The sequence below is a fragment of the Callionymus lyra genome, chromosome 1 (assembly GCF_982586985.1).
Source record: "Callionymus lyra chromosome 1, fCalLyr1.hap1.1, whole genome shotgun sequence".
In the NCBI taxonomy this organism is placed as follows: Eukaryota; Metazoa; Chordata; class Actinopteri; order Syngnathiformes; family Callionymidae; genus Callionymus; species Callionymus lyra.
Window position 1 is genome coordinate 39765711 of NC_141818.1, and position 16411 is coordinate 39782121.

The window sequence follows — 16411 nt, forward strand, 5'->3', positions numbered from 1 at the left end:
TTTTTATTAATTTTAGAAATACGTTAAAGTTACATCAGAAACGTACTTTTTTTAAAAACTTTTTTTTGTCATTTAGGTTTGAATTTTACATTTTCTGAAATAAACCAGGTGAAACAAACCACGTGAGGGGATTTTTAGTAAAGGCACCATAACAAACAATGTGAAACAGATCGAGATACCGAAACAATATACAACTTATCACTTTCAAAGTGCACTGAAAAAAAAAAAAAGTTAAAACAAATATCATATGGTATGAAGAATATCCAATACACGATCTTTAAAACTTGAATATATTACAATTATAATTTCACAGTCTTTTGTAAAAGTCAAATGAGCCCTTATGCTACACGGCGTTTCATTTTAACCAGATACGCTTCATAACTTTACGCTGGCATGCGTGAAGGAGGCGGCTTGGATGGGGTGGAGCCCATGCTGTTCATGGCGGCGTGGATACGAAAATGCAACCTTGATTCCATGTTGTAGTCTTTGTAATTAAATCTACGGCACAAAAAAAACAAAACAACATTAATTGAAGAAATTGAGCATATAAAAACAAGGTTAACAATGCATTTTTGTGATGCATAGAAAAAAAAAAAAAGAAAAGAAACTTCACAGTGAAAGTTAAAAGAAATAATAATTGTTGGAATTAAAAAAACAGATACATTGATATTTATTGATTCTTATTTTACTGTATCCTAGCAACAGCTGAATGTACCGCATCGAATGCCAAATGTATCGCATTAAATCGTACCGCTAGTTGAATGTATCATCTAGTAGCACCAGCTGAATGCATCCTATAGAACAACAACGCTAGCTGAATGTACCGCATCGAATTGTAGTGCTAGTTGAATGCATCGTATCAAATCGTAGCACGAGCTCATGCATCGTATCGTAGTGCAAGCTGAATGTATTTTCTAGTAGCGCTAGCTGAATGTATCGAATTGAAAGCCAAATGTGTCGCATTCAACCTTAATTGAGTTTATTTATTTAAAAGGACAACGTGCAGTTACATTAAAAAGATGGCTGCACCAGATTTAGCGCAACACTACTTTCCACTAGCACTAGTTAAATGTATCGTCTAGTAGCGCTAGCTGAATGTATCATATAGAATCACAACACTAGCTGAATGTCCCGCATCCAATCGTACTGCTAATTGAATGGATCGTATCGTAGCGCGAGCTAAATTTATCTTCTAGTAGCGCTAGCTGAATGTATCGAATTTAAAGCCGAATGTGTCGCATTAAATCTTAATTTAGTTTATTTATTTAAAAGGACAATGTGCAGTTACATTAAAAAGATGGCTGCACCAGATTTAGCGCAACGCTACTTTCCATTTGCGCTAGCTGAATGTATCATATTAAATCACAACGCTAGCGGAATGTACCGCATCGTATCGTAGCGCTAGCCGAATGTAGCGCATCAAATCGTTGTGCGAGCTTAATGTATCATATGGAATAATAACGCTAACTGAATGTATGGTATCAAATCCTAGCATGAGCTGAATAATTCTTATAGAATTGTAGAAATAAATGGTATTAATGGAATTCAGCAATCACTAACTATGAAAAAAGGAGGGAAAAAAAAGTAAAATATGAAAAAGACTTACTTGACATTTTCCATTAGAGAGATGGCCTTCTCAATGTCACCTTTCTGTTTGTGCAACAGGCCAAGTTCATACATCGTGAACGGCACCAGATAGTTGTCATACTTGATTTCACTTTCACTGGAAAGAAAAAACAAATTTCACCACACTGTATCTAAACAGTTAACCAGAAATCTATGTGTATTGTGTTGCGTTACTAGTGTTAAAAAGATATAGTCACTGCTTATTCAATGTGTGGTCGTGGGGGGGCAGCTACCGAGAGACCCTTCATTCAATGACAAGTCGAGCTCACCATGATATGACGTAGTTAAAGCAAGCCTCTGCTTGGACCAGACGCTCCAACTGTCTCAAACACAAGCCTTTCAGCAGCTGCACGACACACTTGTCATCCGTGTGATACACGGAAGGATCTGGGGATGAAAGTACCATCATGAAAAAACTACTCAAAACCCTCCCTCCTCATCGCCTTACGTTGTTCTTGCTCCAGCTGCTCTTCTGCCTTTTCCAACGTATTCAAAATGTTCTTGGTCAAATCTTCCCTCTTTCCAACGATGGTGAACCCATTCCACACGTACATCATTTCCTTTGAGACACAAAACAAAACCCCTGAAACCAAACGGTTCTAGAAACCTAAAATGCATTTCTGCTCTCACCAGCGCAGGAACAACCAGTTTCACCGGGTTGGGGGAAGAGTATCGTTGGGACTTTTTCGATGCAAACTTCTCCGTTGGGATCGACTTCCCGGCGATCTTCAGCCTGAGACCGTCGACGTGCCTGCAAGAATGAGCCTTAAGTCAGTATTTTCGTGAGATTTAAAATACATTTTCTTTGCAGATCTACCTGAATAACTCGGTCACGTTTTCACCGAGTGCAGCCACCTCTTCTTCAGGCAGCATGCTCAGAATGGCAGCTTTCTGGTATAAATAAACCGCCTACAATGAAAAAAATGGAATCATGTGAAACGTTGCAGGTTTGAAAAGTACAATCACGTCCTAATTTAGGCAAGACCGCGCCACCTAGTGGCAGCCCAGGCCAACTGAAACATGATGAGAGTATATATTGGAGGGGGGATTATTGGCCTTAAAGTTGACATTCTTATTTAATATGGTGTCAATTTCATGGAAATTAGATGCATTAGAATTGTGAATTGCCCTTGTCCATAACTGAGAGGTCAGTAGTCTACATGCAGACTTCAAGGCCATTTTGAGTATTTATATTTGAGTGAATATATAAAGACCATAGGATCAGAAGCACACACCTGACAAACATTTTTTTTTTTTTTTTTTAAATGAAGAGAAATCAAGAACAAGCTGGTAGTAACATTTCCAGGGTCATCCACATTTACCTGCGACCACTTGCTCTCCTTACACAGCAGGTCAGCGTAACGGTACGCCTCCTTCCAGTTCTCCTCAAAAGAGTAGGCCCACATCAACTCCCAGTAACAGAGGTGGTGAATCTGACGCCACTCCTGTTGTGCAGCAATGCAAGATAGGAACTTCTCCTGGGCCTGTCGGACAAAAAGAAAAATGACAAAATTAAAAAAAAAAAAACACCACAAAAGATGAGCTTTAACTCAGATATAAGAAAATAATAATACTCACAAATGTGAAGTTCCCTTTGAGCAAAGCAATTCTCGCGACGTAGAAGAGGATCAGAGCTCCCTGGAGAGAGAAATAAACTCATCGTCTTATTCGACGTTTAACAATTTTAATCAACATCATTCCTTCCCTCTTTTGAATAAACTTTTCTAATATTATTCAGTCTTTTTTATTTGCTTTGGTAAAATATCTTCTTCTTGTGATTGTGTGGATTTTCTTTCAAGTATTCAAGAGTGTGTGCCTCTTAATGCAGTCCCTGCAATAGTCCGGCAACTCTGTTCAAGCCTCATGCCCCGGGTAGCTGGGATATACTCCAATCACTAGTGATGGTCTGATGAAGCAGTGTCATTATGTTCAGAGTCCACTAGAGGGCGGTCTCTGCACTATTTTCCTTTGTTTTGAAAAACTGTTCTAATGAAACGTGAAATCATTTTTAAACTGATGGCGCCACCTACTGACCCCTTAACAACATGACAACGTTTCATCAGCCCGTCTGTCATTTTTGTCATCGTCTCAATTCCTGGTTTTATTGTGAAGTCCCGATCCTTGTCTTGTCAACTTCCTCTTGAGCTCCTGAGCCGATTTCCCTGATTCATGTCACCTGTGTCTTTGTCTCACCTGATCCCAGTTCCCCTTGATTGTTGTGCGTTTAAAATACGAGTATAATAAGAGTACAAAGAGTTTAATTGTACTTACATTTGGGACCTTTTCAATATAAGGCTGCAACAGGGCCTCAGCCTCCTCTAGGTTTGCTTCACCAGTGCCTGGAAGGATTAAATGTTGGTTAAAAAAAAATAAAAGTTGAAGCAACATATATATTTAATGGCAATGTCTCTCATTTTATTCTATGAATTTCTTATTATTTCATTCATATCATTACATTATTTTACACTGCAATTCCACCGTGTCATTGGCATAAAAGTTTCTGATTCCAAGTCTGCACACGTTAAATGGTAAAATAATTAATAGTAATACGAGTTGCCAGAGAATATCTGGAAAATTAATTTAGAAAAATTAAATCCTCAAAAATATTTTCAGAAAAATAGGCATAAAGCAAATACCGAAGCTGTGAAAAATACAACGTCTCACCCAGAATCACTGTGATGTAGAGATGAAACATCAGAAGAGTCAAGGTACAGAGAATAGAGCGCAGGTTGGTGCTGGACGCTCCCCCCCTCAGCTCGGACAGGCCCACCTCCTGCAAAAAAACAAAGTAGAATCATGCATCTACCACTTATAAGAATGTTCCTGCATTTCTTAGTCTCTTACCCGGTCTCCTGAAAAACCCAAGAACTCCATCAGCCTGAGGACTTTAGATGGTAGCAGTGACAGCATCTGTGACAAAATCAACTTGTGTTAGAGCGTGAACTCATTATTAGAAAAAAACTTCTAAACAGATCATGGATTTCTAATGTAAACTCTTACCAGATTGAAGGACCCGATCCCCATGCTGACCCCACCGGTGAAGTGATTGTGCAAACTTTTATTCTCCACTCTGGCCGCCGTCGCCATTTCTTGACACTCCCTAGAATGAAACCAATGAAATTAAATTATCTGACGCGACCGTTTTTTTTGGTCGTCGCGCAGTCGTCGGGTCTCACTTGTAGATCTGATAGCTGTATCGGATTTTCATCCCGCCTTTGATGAAGCTGATGATGCTCTCGCCCAGGAACGTGAGAACCGCCTTCTGCAGCAGAACCTCGGCGTAACACAGCTCTGCGTGCATCTCCTCTGCGGACAAGGGCGAAATCTTATAACAAAGTAAACATAAGGCCTTATTCTTATATTCTCGTACAAAAATAACCACTGTATCAGAGAAGATAAAGAGCTTGAGGTTCCGATAGTTCAATAGTCCGGGAGAGAGGAAACGATTTTTCTCAGTCTGGTGCGTTTCCAGCATTTGGCAGGAGACTAAAGATTTCTTACCGTCTGTGAGGTTTTGAGCCGATTGTTGATACCAGAAGCTCGCAAGAGACTCCATTATTCCCGTTTTCCTCCTGAATCTGCAACATCAAAAAGGTGTCAACGAGATTTATCGCACGTGTTTAAGGTCTGTCATTTGGTTAAAACTTGTTTTACCAAACACATTTTTGAATAATTTTTTTTTGTTCACCATTTCTGTGGTCCTGTTCTGCTTTGAAGACTGAATGAACAAGTACTGACCTCTGACATGTCTGCAGGGACTCGTTGAGGGACGTCATAGCAGCATTTATGTCTTTCGTGTCAAAGGTCATCCCAGCCTGCATCACCAAGATACTGCTGTAGCCCATTGCGTGGTACATGCTTTGGTGCTTCCTGGTGCAAGAATAAAATAATAATAATGTAAATCATGCGCTGGGAAATAAGAAAATAAATAAGAGTAATCTGAGAACTGTGTACCAGGGTTTCAAAAGAGCAAGAGCATCAGCAAATCGGTTGTTGAGAAAAAGCTCGAGGGCAGTCGTGCATTCCTTTAGCGACTCCTCCAGATCCATCCCGGTAGTTCTGGTAGGGGCGGAAAATATTCACGTTAATTATTGAAAATGGACCAAAAAAGATTGAAAGTAGTGCCATCAAAGCTGTTGCTGAGATCTCATTACAAACATCAATACAATAGGAATAAATATTTGAAAAATAAATGCCTTTAATATATATATATATATATATATATATATAAAAATGTAAGATTTAAAAAAAAAAATAAAAACAATAACCAAAACATGAATTTATATAATCACAGTGGAGACTGGAATCCAGGAGAGTCCGAAACTCTCCTAGTAGAGATTGGAATTCCAATTCCAATCTTTACTAGTAGATTACTAATTGAGATTGGAATTCCAATCTCTACTAGGAGAGTTTCGGACTCTCCTGGATTCCAGTCTCCACTGTGATATATACATATCCAAGTTTCATATATAAAGTATACTATAAATGAAATTTAAAAAATAAAATAAAATATTAAAAAAAAAATTAAAACAAATCGACGTATAAACAGAATATAATCGCACATTTCATTAAAATGAAAAGACAATGTATTAATTCCATTATAAGAAATGTAAAAATGTATACGAAAAAAAAATGATAATCCCAGTGAACGCTATCCCAAACGAGCTAATACTTTGGGACGCCTCTGACTATGCCTGAATAAAACAAACAAACAAAACCACAATATACTCGCACAAATTAAATTAAAAAAAACTCTGATACATACCCCTTGCCATTTTTGGATTCCATCTGCAAAAAAAAAAAAGGGAAAAATAGATTCAACTTTCTGTGACGTTGAAACTCATCGATAAAACATGAATAACATGCGTTTATTGACGTTTTTTTTGGACCATGTTGCATCACAAAACTAATATTTTCATACTAAGAGTTAAAAAATAAATACATGTTCAAACAGATACCTGAGAGATTGAGTGAGTCTCCATCTGTCGCCGGCAGAGATCACCTCACAAGCAGCTCCAGAGACGGTGAGTCCAGCTCGTTCTCGCTTCACTTAAGTAGAGTTTGGGAGGAGTTTGTTGAGTCCTTCCCCTGGACTCCCAGGATTTTTTTGTCAAACACTAACTCTTCTCTCTTAACAACTCTACAAATATAACCAGTATTTTAATCAGATTAGTAAATGTACAAGAGTAGCAACAGACCACCTTCCTGGCACCTTGTGATCTCACTTTTAATGGATTGTTTCTGGTGGTTTTTGGTCGCTTCACGAGCTTTAAAGAAGTTCTCTCATCCCTTGATGTAGTTTTTAATGTCAGTGCTGGAGGTGATCTGAAGACCACACTATGGACTCTGTTGCGTTAAACACGCATATATTCAGACATTTCTTCTTTCATTGGTTTTATGAGTTGCATGTGCCATGTTCTCAAAACCACATCGTTATGAAAATAAACTAAAGTCAAATTGAGTTTAAGAAAAAACGTAATGAAACACGGATACAGCAATTCATCATTTTTATTAGACTCGTGAAATAATTTGTATTCATCTATTTCTATTTCATTTATATCAATTATTTTATTTTGTAATGCCACCACAAAAAAAAGCATGTTTTCTTTTAAGCAGGGACAGTTAAATATTCTGATTCTGATATAGTAGTCTCCTTGAAAAAGTAAATACAATCTGAAATAATTTAATTTAATTTCTTAGTGTAGAAGAGTTTCGGGAAAAAAATCAGATCGAAAGAGATTGTCCGCAAATATTTATTTATAAACCCATTTCCTACCAACAACACAGAACTTCACAAACAGGATGAGTAGCATTCCTGAATAAACAAAAATCGAATTCCCGTCATGTATTACTCTCCCTGCTAGGTTCTGTTTTTCCTATCGCTTATTTTATGCGTTTTATTATTTAATTCTTTTATTCTGTACTGACACCACAATAATCCTATGTTGTATTTTTTTAAGCAATAAAAGTATCTGTTTCTGAATTTCTGTCATTGATCACTCTCTCTCTTTAGAAACACGTAAACTAATAATTAACATGCGAAAAAAAAACCACACCCAAATGGAGCTTCAAACTACATTACCCACAATCCAGCAGTGGTAGCTGTACTTCCTGATTGTCCAAACATGGCGGCCCCTACGACAGCAACACCGTCCAATGTTCCCGAATTTGAGAGGATAGGCGTGAATTCTAAACCGTTTCACATCGAGTCGTTTAGGGACGAGTGGCTGAGGCGACTGAAGCCTGAGTATTACTCATTCCAGAAGGAGGACGAAGAGAGTTTTCACGCTAACTTCGCTGCAGATTTGGGTGTTAGTGAAGAAACCATGGCTGAGCTGAAGAGCGTCTGCAGGTATTTTTGTGCAACAGTACACAACAATAAAGCTGGACAAACTACACACTGGATGTTCTACAACATTGCAGTTCAGGGTTTTGACACTGGGGGGCGCCATAAACAATCCGTTCAATCTCGAAAATGTACATTTATTCGGTTATTGTATAGTTAATTGTTCAATAAGGTGTGTGCGGGATATATATAAATATTTTTTTATTAACAAGCAAATATTCAGCGTTAGTAGATTTTTGTGTTTCAATTAAACTTCCGACCGCTAGATGGCAACAGTCGTTACATCCTGGGGCAGCTTAACAATGAAATCTCTCCAGATCTTGGTGATGGCTGGGGGCGAGAGGATACAGTGACTCCACCCGCATTTAAAGCTGATGTACTACAAATATATTCTTTTTAGTACAGTATCACGATATAATGACTCCTTGCCCACGTATCGTGACGCCAGATTCTTTGCAAAAATGTAAATCTCGATTGCTGCTACAATGTCTATTTTATTGTGTATGTTATTAATAGTGGCGGAAATGTATGGAATATTATCACCTGACGTTTCTGTTGCTACATCTATTTATGCGCAAGTAAAAAGAATAGCATTTTGCTTTCATAGTGTTAGTTGTTTTATGATCCAATTTCTCCTTTTATTTTCTCTTCTTTCAAGCCTCGATTCTCTGCGTTGCCATCCAGAGGGCGAAGAGCCCGACACGGAGTTGGTGCCACCGAACCCGACCCTGAAGACGCTGATGTAGGATTTCACTTTTCATCCAAGCCACCATTTTAACTGTTGTAAACGTTGTTTTTTTTTTTAAAATGTTAACAGACAGAGGAAAAAGAAGCAGGACTACAAAGCTTCCCTAAAGATCAGCAAGAACAGACATGAACACCTGATGGAGCAAATGGTGGGTGAGCTGCTGCTGCTGGAGTTTGAGTCGTAGACGACGTATCGGCTCATATTTTGTAGACTGATTGTTGTTTATTTTGGTAAATAAGTGAGCAATTATTGTTTATAAAGCGCCTTTCACAGACCAGGGTCACAAGGTGCTTAAACAACAAAACAATACACGTTTAAAAAAACATACTTTTAAAGGTAAAGACAAACATAGCAGCTCCAAGAAAACTAAGAAAAATCCTGGACGAATAAACGGGTCTTGAGCTGCTTCTTGAAGGAGTCAGTAAATATTAGATATTTGCTTCCATCAAACATAGAATCATGGAAGGTGAAGGTGAAAGTCAAATCTCAACGATTTGTCCAAAAAGTCCTTTGAATCTTGATCACCATGGCGGTCACGTACGATTAGAAAAAATACCTCTGCCAAGGAGGTCATGTATGTCTATCTTGTCCTGTTTGTATTTGTTAAACCTAATATAAAAACAACAGATACAGATATTTCAGTGAAACTGTCAGAAACCTAAGATTATGGCACAAGAAACAATGTCGTGGAGTTCTGATTTATTAAGTATCCAAACATAACTGGTTTGGTTTTTACTCTTCTTTAAACTGACCAAGCTGTGCAAGCAAGTTCTGGTGTTTAATGTCATTTTAAAAAGTAGATTATATATACATGAGTAGAGTGGTAAAGGTCTGTGCTCTCTCTGTTAATGTCTATTGTGTTCTTTGGTGATGAATTGATTGCTTAAAATGTACTTTATTTGTAGTGAGTTCCTCAGCCATCGTTGGTTTCCAAGATGATGATGATGACGATAGATAAAGATTAAACATGGAATATCATCATCTTTTCGCTCCACTTCTGCGCCCAAACTCAGAATTAAACAATCTAATAGCACAAGGAATGAATGAGTCCCTGAGTCTATTAGTGTTTCATCATGGGAGGAGCATTCGTGCTCCATCTGCTTCTCTGTTCACTGATGACAGTGTTGAGAGGATGACTGTCTTCATCCATGATGGACAGTAGTTCGTCCAGTGATCTCCTCTCAGCAACTGTCACCAGTGAGTCCAGCTTCAAGTTCCGTGTCTCGCAGGAACGCTCGGCCGTCGGGCGACAACCATGCGACGGCGGCGACCTCGCCCACGAAGGAGAAATCCTCCTGACGATAAACGTCTACCACCCCGGCCTTTGCGAGAAAGTAAGCAAATAGAAAAACCCACATCTTTGTCTTGAGATCTTTACAGAGAGGGTTTTTTTTTTTTTAATCACCGCCAGTTCATGGCCGTCAGACCGCACACCTGCCTGCTGCTCATGGGCTCGCACTCGCTCACGGACCTTCGCGACGCCATCTGCTGCGTGAGTGACCTCCAGGTGTGCGGGGAGTTCAGCAACACGCCGGACATGGCGCCGGATTTCATCAGCAAGGCGAGCGAAAATGCCGCCGAGAAGTCTTTCTCGTGGATTTGTGAACCAGACGACCTCTAAACACGTCGATTTCCTTTCTCGGTTTCAGGACCACTTCAAGTCGGCGTTCTTCTTTTTCGAAGGAATCTTTTATAACGACATGAGGTTTCCCGAGTGCCAGGACATCAGCATGTGAGTCTGCTCTCCACCGATTGGACGGGAGTTATTTTTGGTAGTTTTCTTCCGGCGCCGTCATCTCATGTTCGCAGAAAGAAAGTCGTCCAGGAAAACTGTGTGGCGTGACATCCCTTCTCATGATATAAGACTCTCGTATTTCCAGTGCGTCATCTGACTGTAGAAGTATGAAACGCCTTTTAGGAACGTGAAAAAATATTAAAAAAATCAACTTTCACGCTTCCAAAGTTGCTCCAGGCTGAAAATAGGTTTTCTGGAGAAGCGTAGCTCGCTCACTATCGGGTCCAGCCTCATGAAAGGGTAACCTAGCAACTAGGAGTGTGTGTGTGTGTGTGTGTGTGTGAGTACAGGGAATCTGGCGTCACGATACGTGGGTAACGATTCATTATATCGAGATACTGTAGTGACAAGGATATACTTGTAGTATTTGACTCTGGTGTTGCAGAATTTACAGACCACATGACTCTTGAAGAAGTTGTGACTGATTTCATTTGTTTTCAAACCAAAATATGTCCAAACATCAGCTTTAAATGCGGCTGGAGTCGACTGTATCCTCTCGTCCTCAGCCATCACAGGGATCTGTGCTGTGTCTCAAATCGCATACTTCTCTTAGTATGCATCAGGATAGTGTACGTACTAACTAGTACGCAAATTCTCAACAGATAGTATGTCTCAAATAAAACGGTAATGACGCGACAGCTTCTTCTTCTACTTCTATTTAACGAAGGTTGCAGTAGATAAACTTCGAACCATTCTGAGTTTTGTCGGCGTTTCGGTACGACAATTTAGTGAACATGGCGCACTAAATTTCGCATACTAAGAATTGAGACGCACTTACGCACTAAAAATACTAACTTTGAGTACGCAAGTATGCGATTTGAGACGCAGCACTGGAGAGATTACATTGTTCCTTTAGCTGCCCCAGGATGTAACGACTGTTGCCATCTAGTGGTCGGAAGTTTAATTGCAACACAAAAATCAACTAACAGCAAATATTTGCTTGTTAATTAAGAACAAACAAACAAAAATAAATCCCGCATAAATAAATTAAGAATTTTAAACAAAGAAAAAAATTAATACAGTTCAGTTGATTATCATTATGGTTTCGTGGTAAGGATTTGGCAAAATAAAAGTTTTTTCCTTAGTTTTTTCTACATTTTCTTGCACCTGTACTTATGTTTTTTTATTTGCTACCACTTGTGGATGTATTTACTTTTACCATCAATTTACAGTACGCATGAAGTCATAACTGCTTTCCTTTGTTTTCAAACAAAAACATGTCCAAAAATGTGTTTTAAAAAAGAGTCGACTGTATCCTCTTGTCCTCAGTCATCTCGTAGGATTTCATAGTTCCTATAGATGCAGGGTTGAGGGATGACCGCTGCCATCTAGTGTCGGTTTAATTGCGACACAAAAATGAAAATGTTTTCAAGTTGACTGTTGAAAATAGTTTAATTACTTTTATTTAATGCAAAATTAAATGTATAAACCATGAAAGAACCAGATTAAAATTAAATAGGATTTGAACACCAATAAAAAAAAAAAGGAAACTTTACAATTTCCATTATAGTTTCTCACAAGGGGTCACATGATTAACTTTAGTGAGCATTAGAATCCATAAACTACCATAACGTCACTAGGGATACCTCAAACACATTTGTTTTCGGGTCTTCCGGTCACCATAGCCCTGAGATAGGAATACGTTTTTTTTTTTTGTTAGTTTTCCAAGCGTCAATTTGAGGTTAAAAACACTTGTTTTGATCTTATCAGGAGGAATATAATCTGTACTTTGTAATGGACTCTCCAGAGTCAAGAAAGAAGATGTAGTGTCTAATGGGTGGATTCGGGTCAGAGGGATGACTCGGTTCTGATGTACACGGGACGTGACCCCACTTTAACATGACAGATCGGCGTGTGTTAGCGTGACCTCACGTCTCTGCCCTCCTGATGTCGCAGCACCACCATCGAATGGGCGAAAACCCGCAACTACCCGGACTTCCAGCAGGCCAGAATGGAGGACACCCGCTTCCTGGACCTGAAGATCAAAGTGGGGTACCCGTACTACTACTGCCACCAGGGGGACTGCGAACATCTGGTCATTGTCACGGACGTCAGGTGACGATTAAGCAAATCTGTTCTAATGAAAAGTGAGGTTTACGAGCAGCGAGTCTTAAGGAACCATCATAGGAACCGAGCCGCAGTCATTTGACGTCCTCCTCAACCCACCGTGACTAAGGGTGTGAGTTTCAGGACCGAGAGAAGAACCCGTGATCAGATGTGTTGAATCTCCCTGCAGATCAAACGCTGAATTGCAGGCGACGGCGTATTGTGGTTTTCATTTCTGTCGCTCTTGTGCCTCTCAGCGGAGCAGCATGACGCTCAGAAGAGAAGAGCCTGTTGTCATGACACGACGTCTGTCCTCATGAGTCTTTCATGCCGCGCTTAGTTTCACCGTAGATGATGATGATGATGATGATGGTGATGATGATGATGATGGTGACAAACCTTTGCTTGTATTTCGGTGCAGGATGCTGCACATGAACGACTGTCGGGACAAGAAGCAGTATCCTCTGGTCATCCACAAGTCCAGAGCGTCGACGCAGAAGTGCTCCGTCTGCTACACCTTCATTGCCAGGTGTGTTCCTAAGTCCCTCTGGTCCATCTGGGTTATGTCCACCCCGTGTTTCTGGTCTCAAATAAAAGTGTAACAACAAGTACAAGTTCACCAACACTCAAAAGTTTGCCATGTGATGTGTATTAGTTACATTTTACAGTTGAAAAGTGTTTGATTGATTACAGTTGAAAATTGTTTGATTGATTACAGTTGAAAATTGTTTGATTTCAGTTGAAAATTGTGTGATTACAGTTGAAAATGTTTAGATTATAGTTGAAAATGGTTTGATTACAGTTGAAAATGAGTTGAAAATTGTTTGATTACAGTTGAAAATGAGTTGAAAATTGTTTGATTACAGTTGAAAATGTTTAGATTATAGTTGAAAATGGTTTCATTACAGTTGAAAATGAGTTGAAAATTGTTTGATTACAGTTGAAAATGAGTTGAAAATTGTTTGATTACAGTTGAAAATGTTTAGATTATAGTTGAAAATGAGTTGAAAATTGTTTGATTACAGTTGAAAATGTTTAGATTATAGTTGAAAATGGTTTGATTACAGTTGAAAATGAGTTGAAAATGGTTTGATTACAGTTGAAAATGAGTTGAAAATTGTTTGATTACAGTTAAATGTTTAGATTATAGTTGAAAATGAGTTGAAAATTGTTTGATTACAGTTGAAAATGTTTAGATTATAGTTGAAAATGAGTTGAAAATTGTTTGATTACAGTTGAAAATGTTTAGATTATAGTTGAAAATGGTTTGATTACAGTTGAAAATGGTTTGATTATAGTTGAAAATGGTTTGATTACAGTTGAAAATGGTTTGATTACAGCTGAAAATGGTTTGATTACAGTTGGAAATGGTTGAATTTTAGTTGAAAATGGTTTGATTACAGTTGAAAATGGTTTGATTACAGTTGAAAATTGTTAGATTACAGTTGAAAATGGTTTGATTACAGTTGAAAATTGTTAGATTACAGTTGAAAATGGTTTGATTATAGTTGAAAATGGTTTGATTACAGTTGAAAATGGTTTGATTACAGTTGAAAATGAGTTGAAAATTGTTTGATTACAGTTGAAAATGTTTAGATTATAGTTGAAAATGAGTTGAAAATTGTTTGATTACAGTTGAAAATGTTTAGATTATAGTTGAAAATTGTTTGATTACAGTTGAAAATGAGTTGAAAATTGTTTGATTACAGTTGAAAATGTTTAGATTATAGTTGAAAATGAGTTGAAAATTGTTTGATTACAGTTGAAAATGTTTAGATTATAGTTGAAAATGAGTTGAAAATTGTTTGATTACAGTTGAAAATGTTTAGATTATAGTTGAAAATGGTTTGATTACAGTTGAAAATGGTTTGATTATAGTTGAAAATGGTTTGATTACAGTTGAAAATGGTTTGATTACAGCTGAAAATGGTTTGATTACAGTTGAAAATGGTTGAATTTTAGTTGAAAATGGTTTGATTACAGTTGAAAATGGTTTGATTATAGTTGAAAATGGTTTGATTACAGTTGAAAATGGTTTGATTACAGTTGAAAATTGTTAGATTACAGTTGAAAATGGTTTGATTACAGTTGAAAATTGTTAGATTACAGTTGAAAATGGTTTGATTAAAGTTGAAAATGGTTTGATTATAGTTGAAAATGGTTTGATGACAGTTGAAAATGGTTTGATTATAGTTGAAAATGGTTTGATTATAGTTGAAAATGGTTTGATTACAGTTGAAAATGGTTTGATTATAGTTGAAAATGGTTTGATTATAGTTGAAAATGGTTTGATTATAGTTGAAAATTGTTAGATTACAGTTGAAAATGGTTTGATTACAGTTGAAAATGAGTTGAAAATTGTTTGATTACAGTTGAATTTTTTTTATTGATTACAGTTGAAAATGGTTTGATTACAGTTGAAAATGGTTTGATTATAGTTGAAAATGGTTTGATTACAGTTGAAAATGAGTTGAAAATTGTTTGATTAGTTGAAAATTTTTGATTGATTACAGTTGAAAATGGTTTGATTACAGTTGAAAATGGTTTGATTACAGTTGAAAATGGTTTGATTATAGTTGAAAATGGTTGAATTTTAGTTGAAAATGGTTTGATTACAGTTGAAAATGGTTTGATTATAGTTGAAAATGGTTTGATTACAGTTGAAAATGGTTTGATTATAGTTGAAAATGGTTTGATTACAGTTGAAAATGTTTAGATTACAGTTGAAAATGTTTAGATTACAGTTGAAAATGTTTAGATTATAGTTGAAAATGGTTTGATTACAGTTGAAAATGTTTAGATTACAGTTGAAAATGTTTAGATTACAGTTGAAAATGTTTAGATTATAGTTGAAAATGTTTAGATTACAGTTGAAAATGTTTAGATTATAGTTGAAAATGGTTTGATTACAGTTGAAAATGTTTAGATTACAGTTGAAAATGTTTAGATTATAGTTGAAAATGGTTTGATTATAGTTGAAAATTGTTAGATTACAGTTGAAAATGGTTTGATTAGTTAAACTGTTTGATTGTAGTTAAATTGTTTGATTAGTTAACTAATTGTAATAGTTAGAAAATTGTTTGATTAGACCAAACCCGTTCCTTGGCGTCACTAACGCAGTCTCACGTCTGCAGGTGGCACACGAGCAGAGACGAGTTGGCGCCGAGCGATCCGTGTCTCTTCTGCAACCAGTGCTTCCGGATGCTGCACTACGACAAGGACGGCAACAAGCTGTGCAGCTTCGAGGCCTTCTCTTATGTGGACCGAGGAGCCTTCAACTAGACCCCGTTAGATCACTCGTCGTCACGCACTTTCTGTTCTAGCATCAATGATTGCATTTGTCGCCAGAAATAAACTTTATTTTTCCAAGAATGAAACAAAAGAACCAATGTTGACGTCAGTTTCCAGCCTTTCTTTTGAAACCAGGACACTGAGCTGCGACATGAACCTCTGACACTCACTGAAGCACGTCTGCTGATCATCAGTGATGGTCTGATGACGCTTCATGAAGCAGTGTCATTATGTTCAGAGTCCACTAGATGGCGGTCTCTGAACTATTTTCCTTAGTTTGAACAACTGTTCTAATGAAACATCACATCATTTTTAAACTGATGGCGCCACCAACTGACCTCTAAACAACATTACACCGCTTCATGAAGCTTCACCAGACCGATGTCTCAAATCACATACTTCTCTTAGTATACTAGAAGTTAGTATGCATCAGTTTAGTGTACGTACTAACTAGTACACAAATTCTCCACAGATAGTATCTCTCAAATCAAACACTGCCGCTACGCACTAACAGGAAATGATGTGACGGCTTCTTCTTCTACTACTATTTAACAATGAT

General features: G+C 37.6%; 2 protein-coding genes across 2 annotated transcripts; one reads left to right on the forward strand and one right to left on the reverse strand.

The window, feature by feature from the left end:
- Positions 1-49: 49 nt before the first annotated feature.
- Positions 50-6768, reverse strand: LOC148089479 (tetratricopeptide repeat protein 39B-like). Its single transcript, XM_087807126.1, has 18 exons — positions 6585-6768; positions 6392-6414; positions 5581-5685; positions 5365-5496; positions 5128-5204; positions 4803-4932; positions 4627-4726; positions 4471-4536; positions 4291-4399; positions 3898-3965; positions 3205-3264; positions 2949-3110; positions 2444-2535; positions 2257-2377; positions 2075-2186; positions 1896-2013; positions 1607-1723; positions 50-498 (listed from the first exon to the last, which is right to left on the reverse strand). Exons 1-18 carry the CDS (start codon positions 6606-6608, stop codon positions 384-386), a joined length of 1731 nt encoding a protein of 576 aa, XP_087663252.1. The 5' UTR covers positions 6609-6768; the 3' UTR covers positions 50-383.
- A 983-nt stretch (positions 6769-7751) lies between these two features.
- snapc3 (small nuclear RNA activating complex, polypeptide 3) lies at positions 7752-15933 on the forward strand. The gene is made up of 9 exons (XM_087784059.1): positions 7752-7978; positions 8631-8714; positions 8790-8868; positions 9950-10054; positions 10132-10281; positions 10370-10452; positions 12412-12570; positions 12983-13090; positions 15696-15933. The coding sequence occupies exons 1-9, from the start codon at positions 7752-7754 to the stop codon at positions 15841-15843; spliced, it is 1143 nt and encodes a 380-aa protein (XP_087640185.1). The 3' UTR covers positions 15844-15933.
- Positions 15934-16411: the final 478 nt, after the last annotated feature.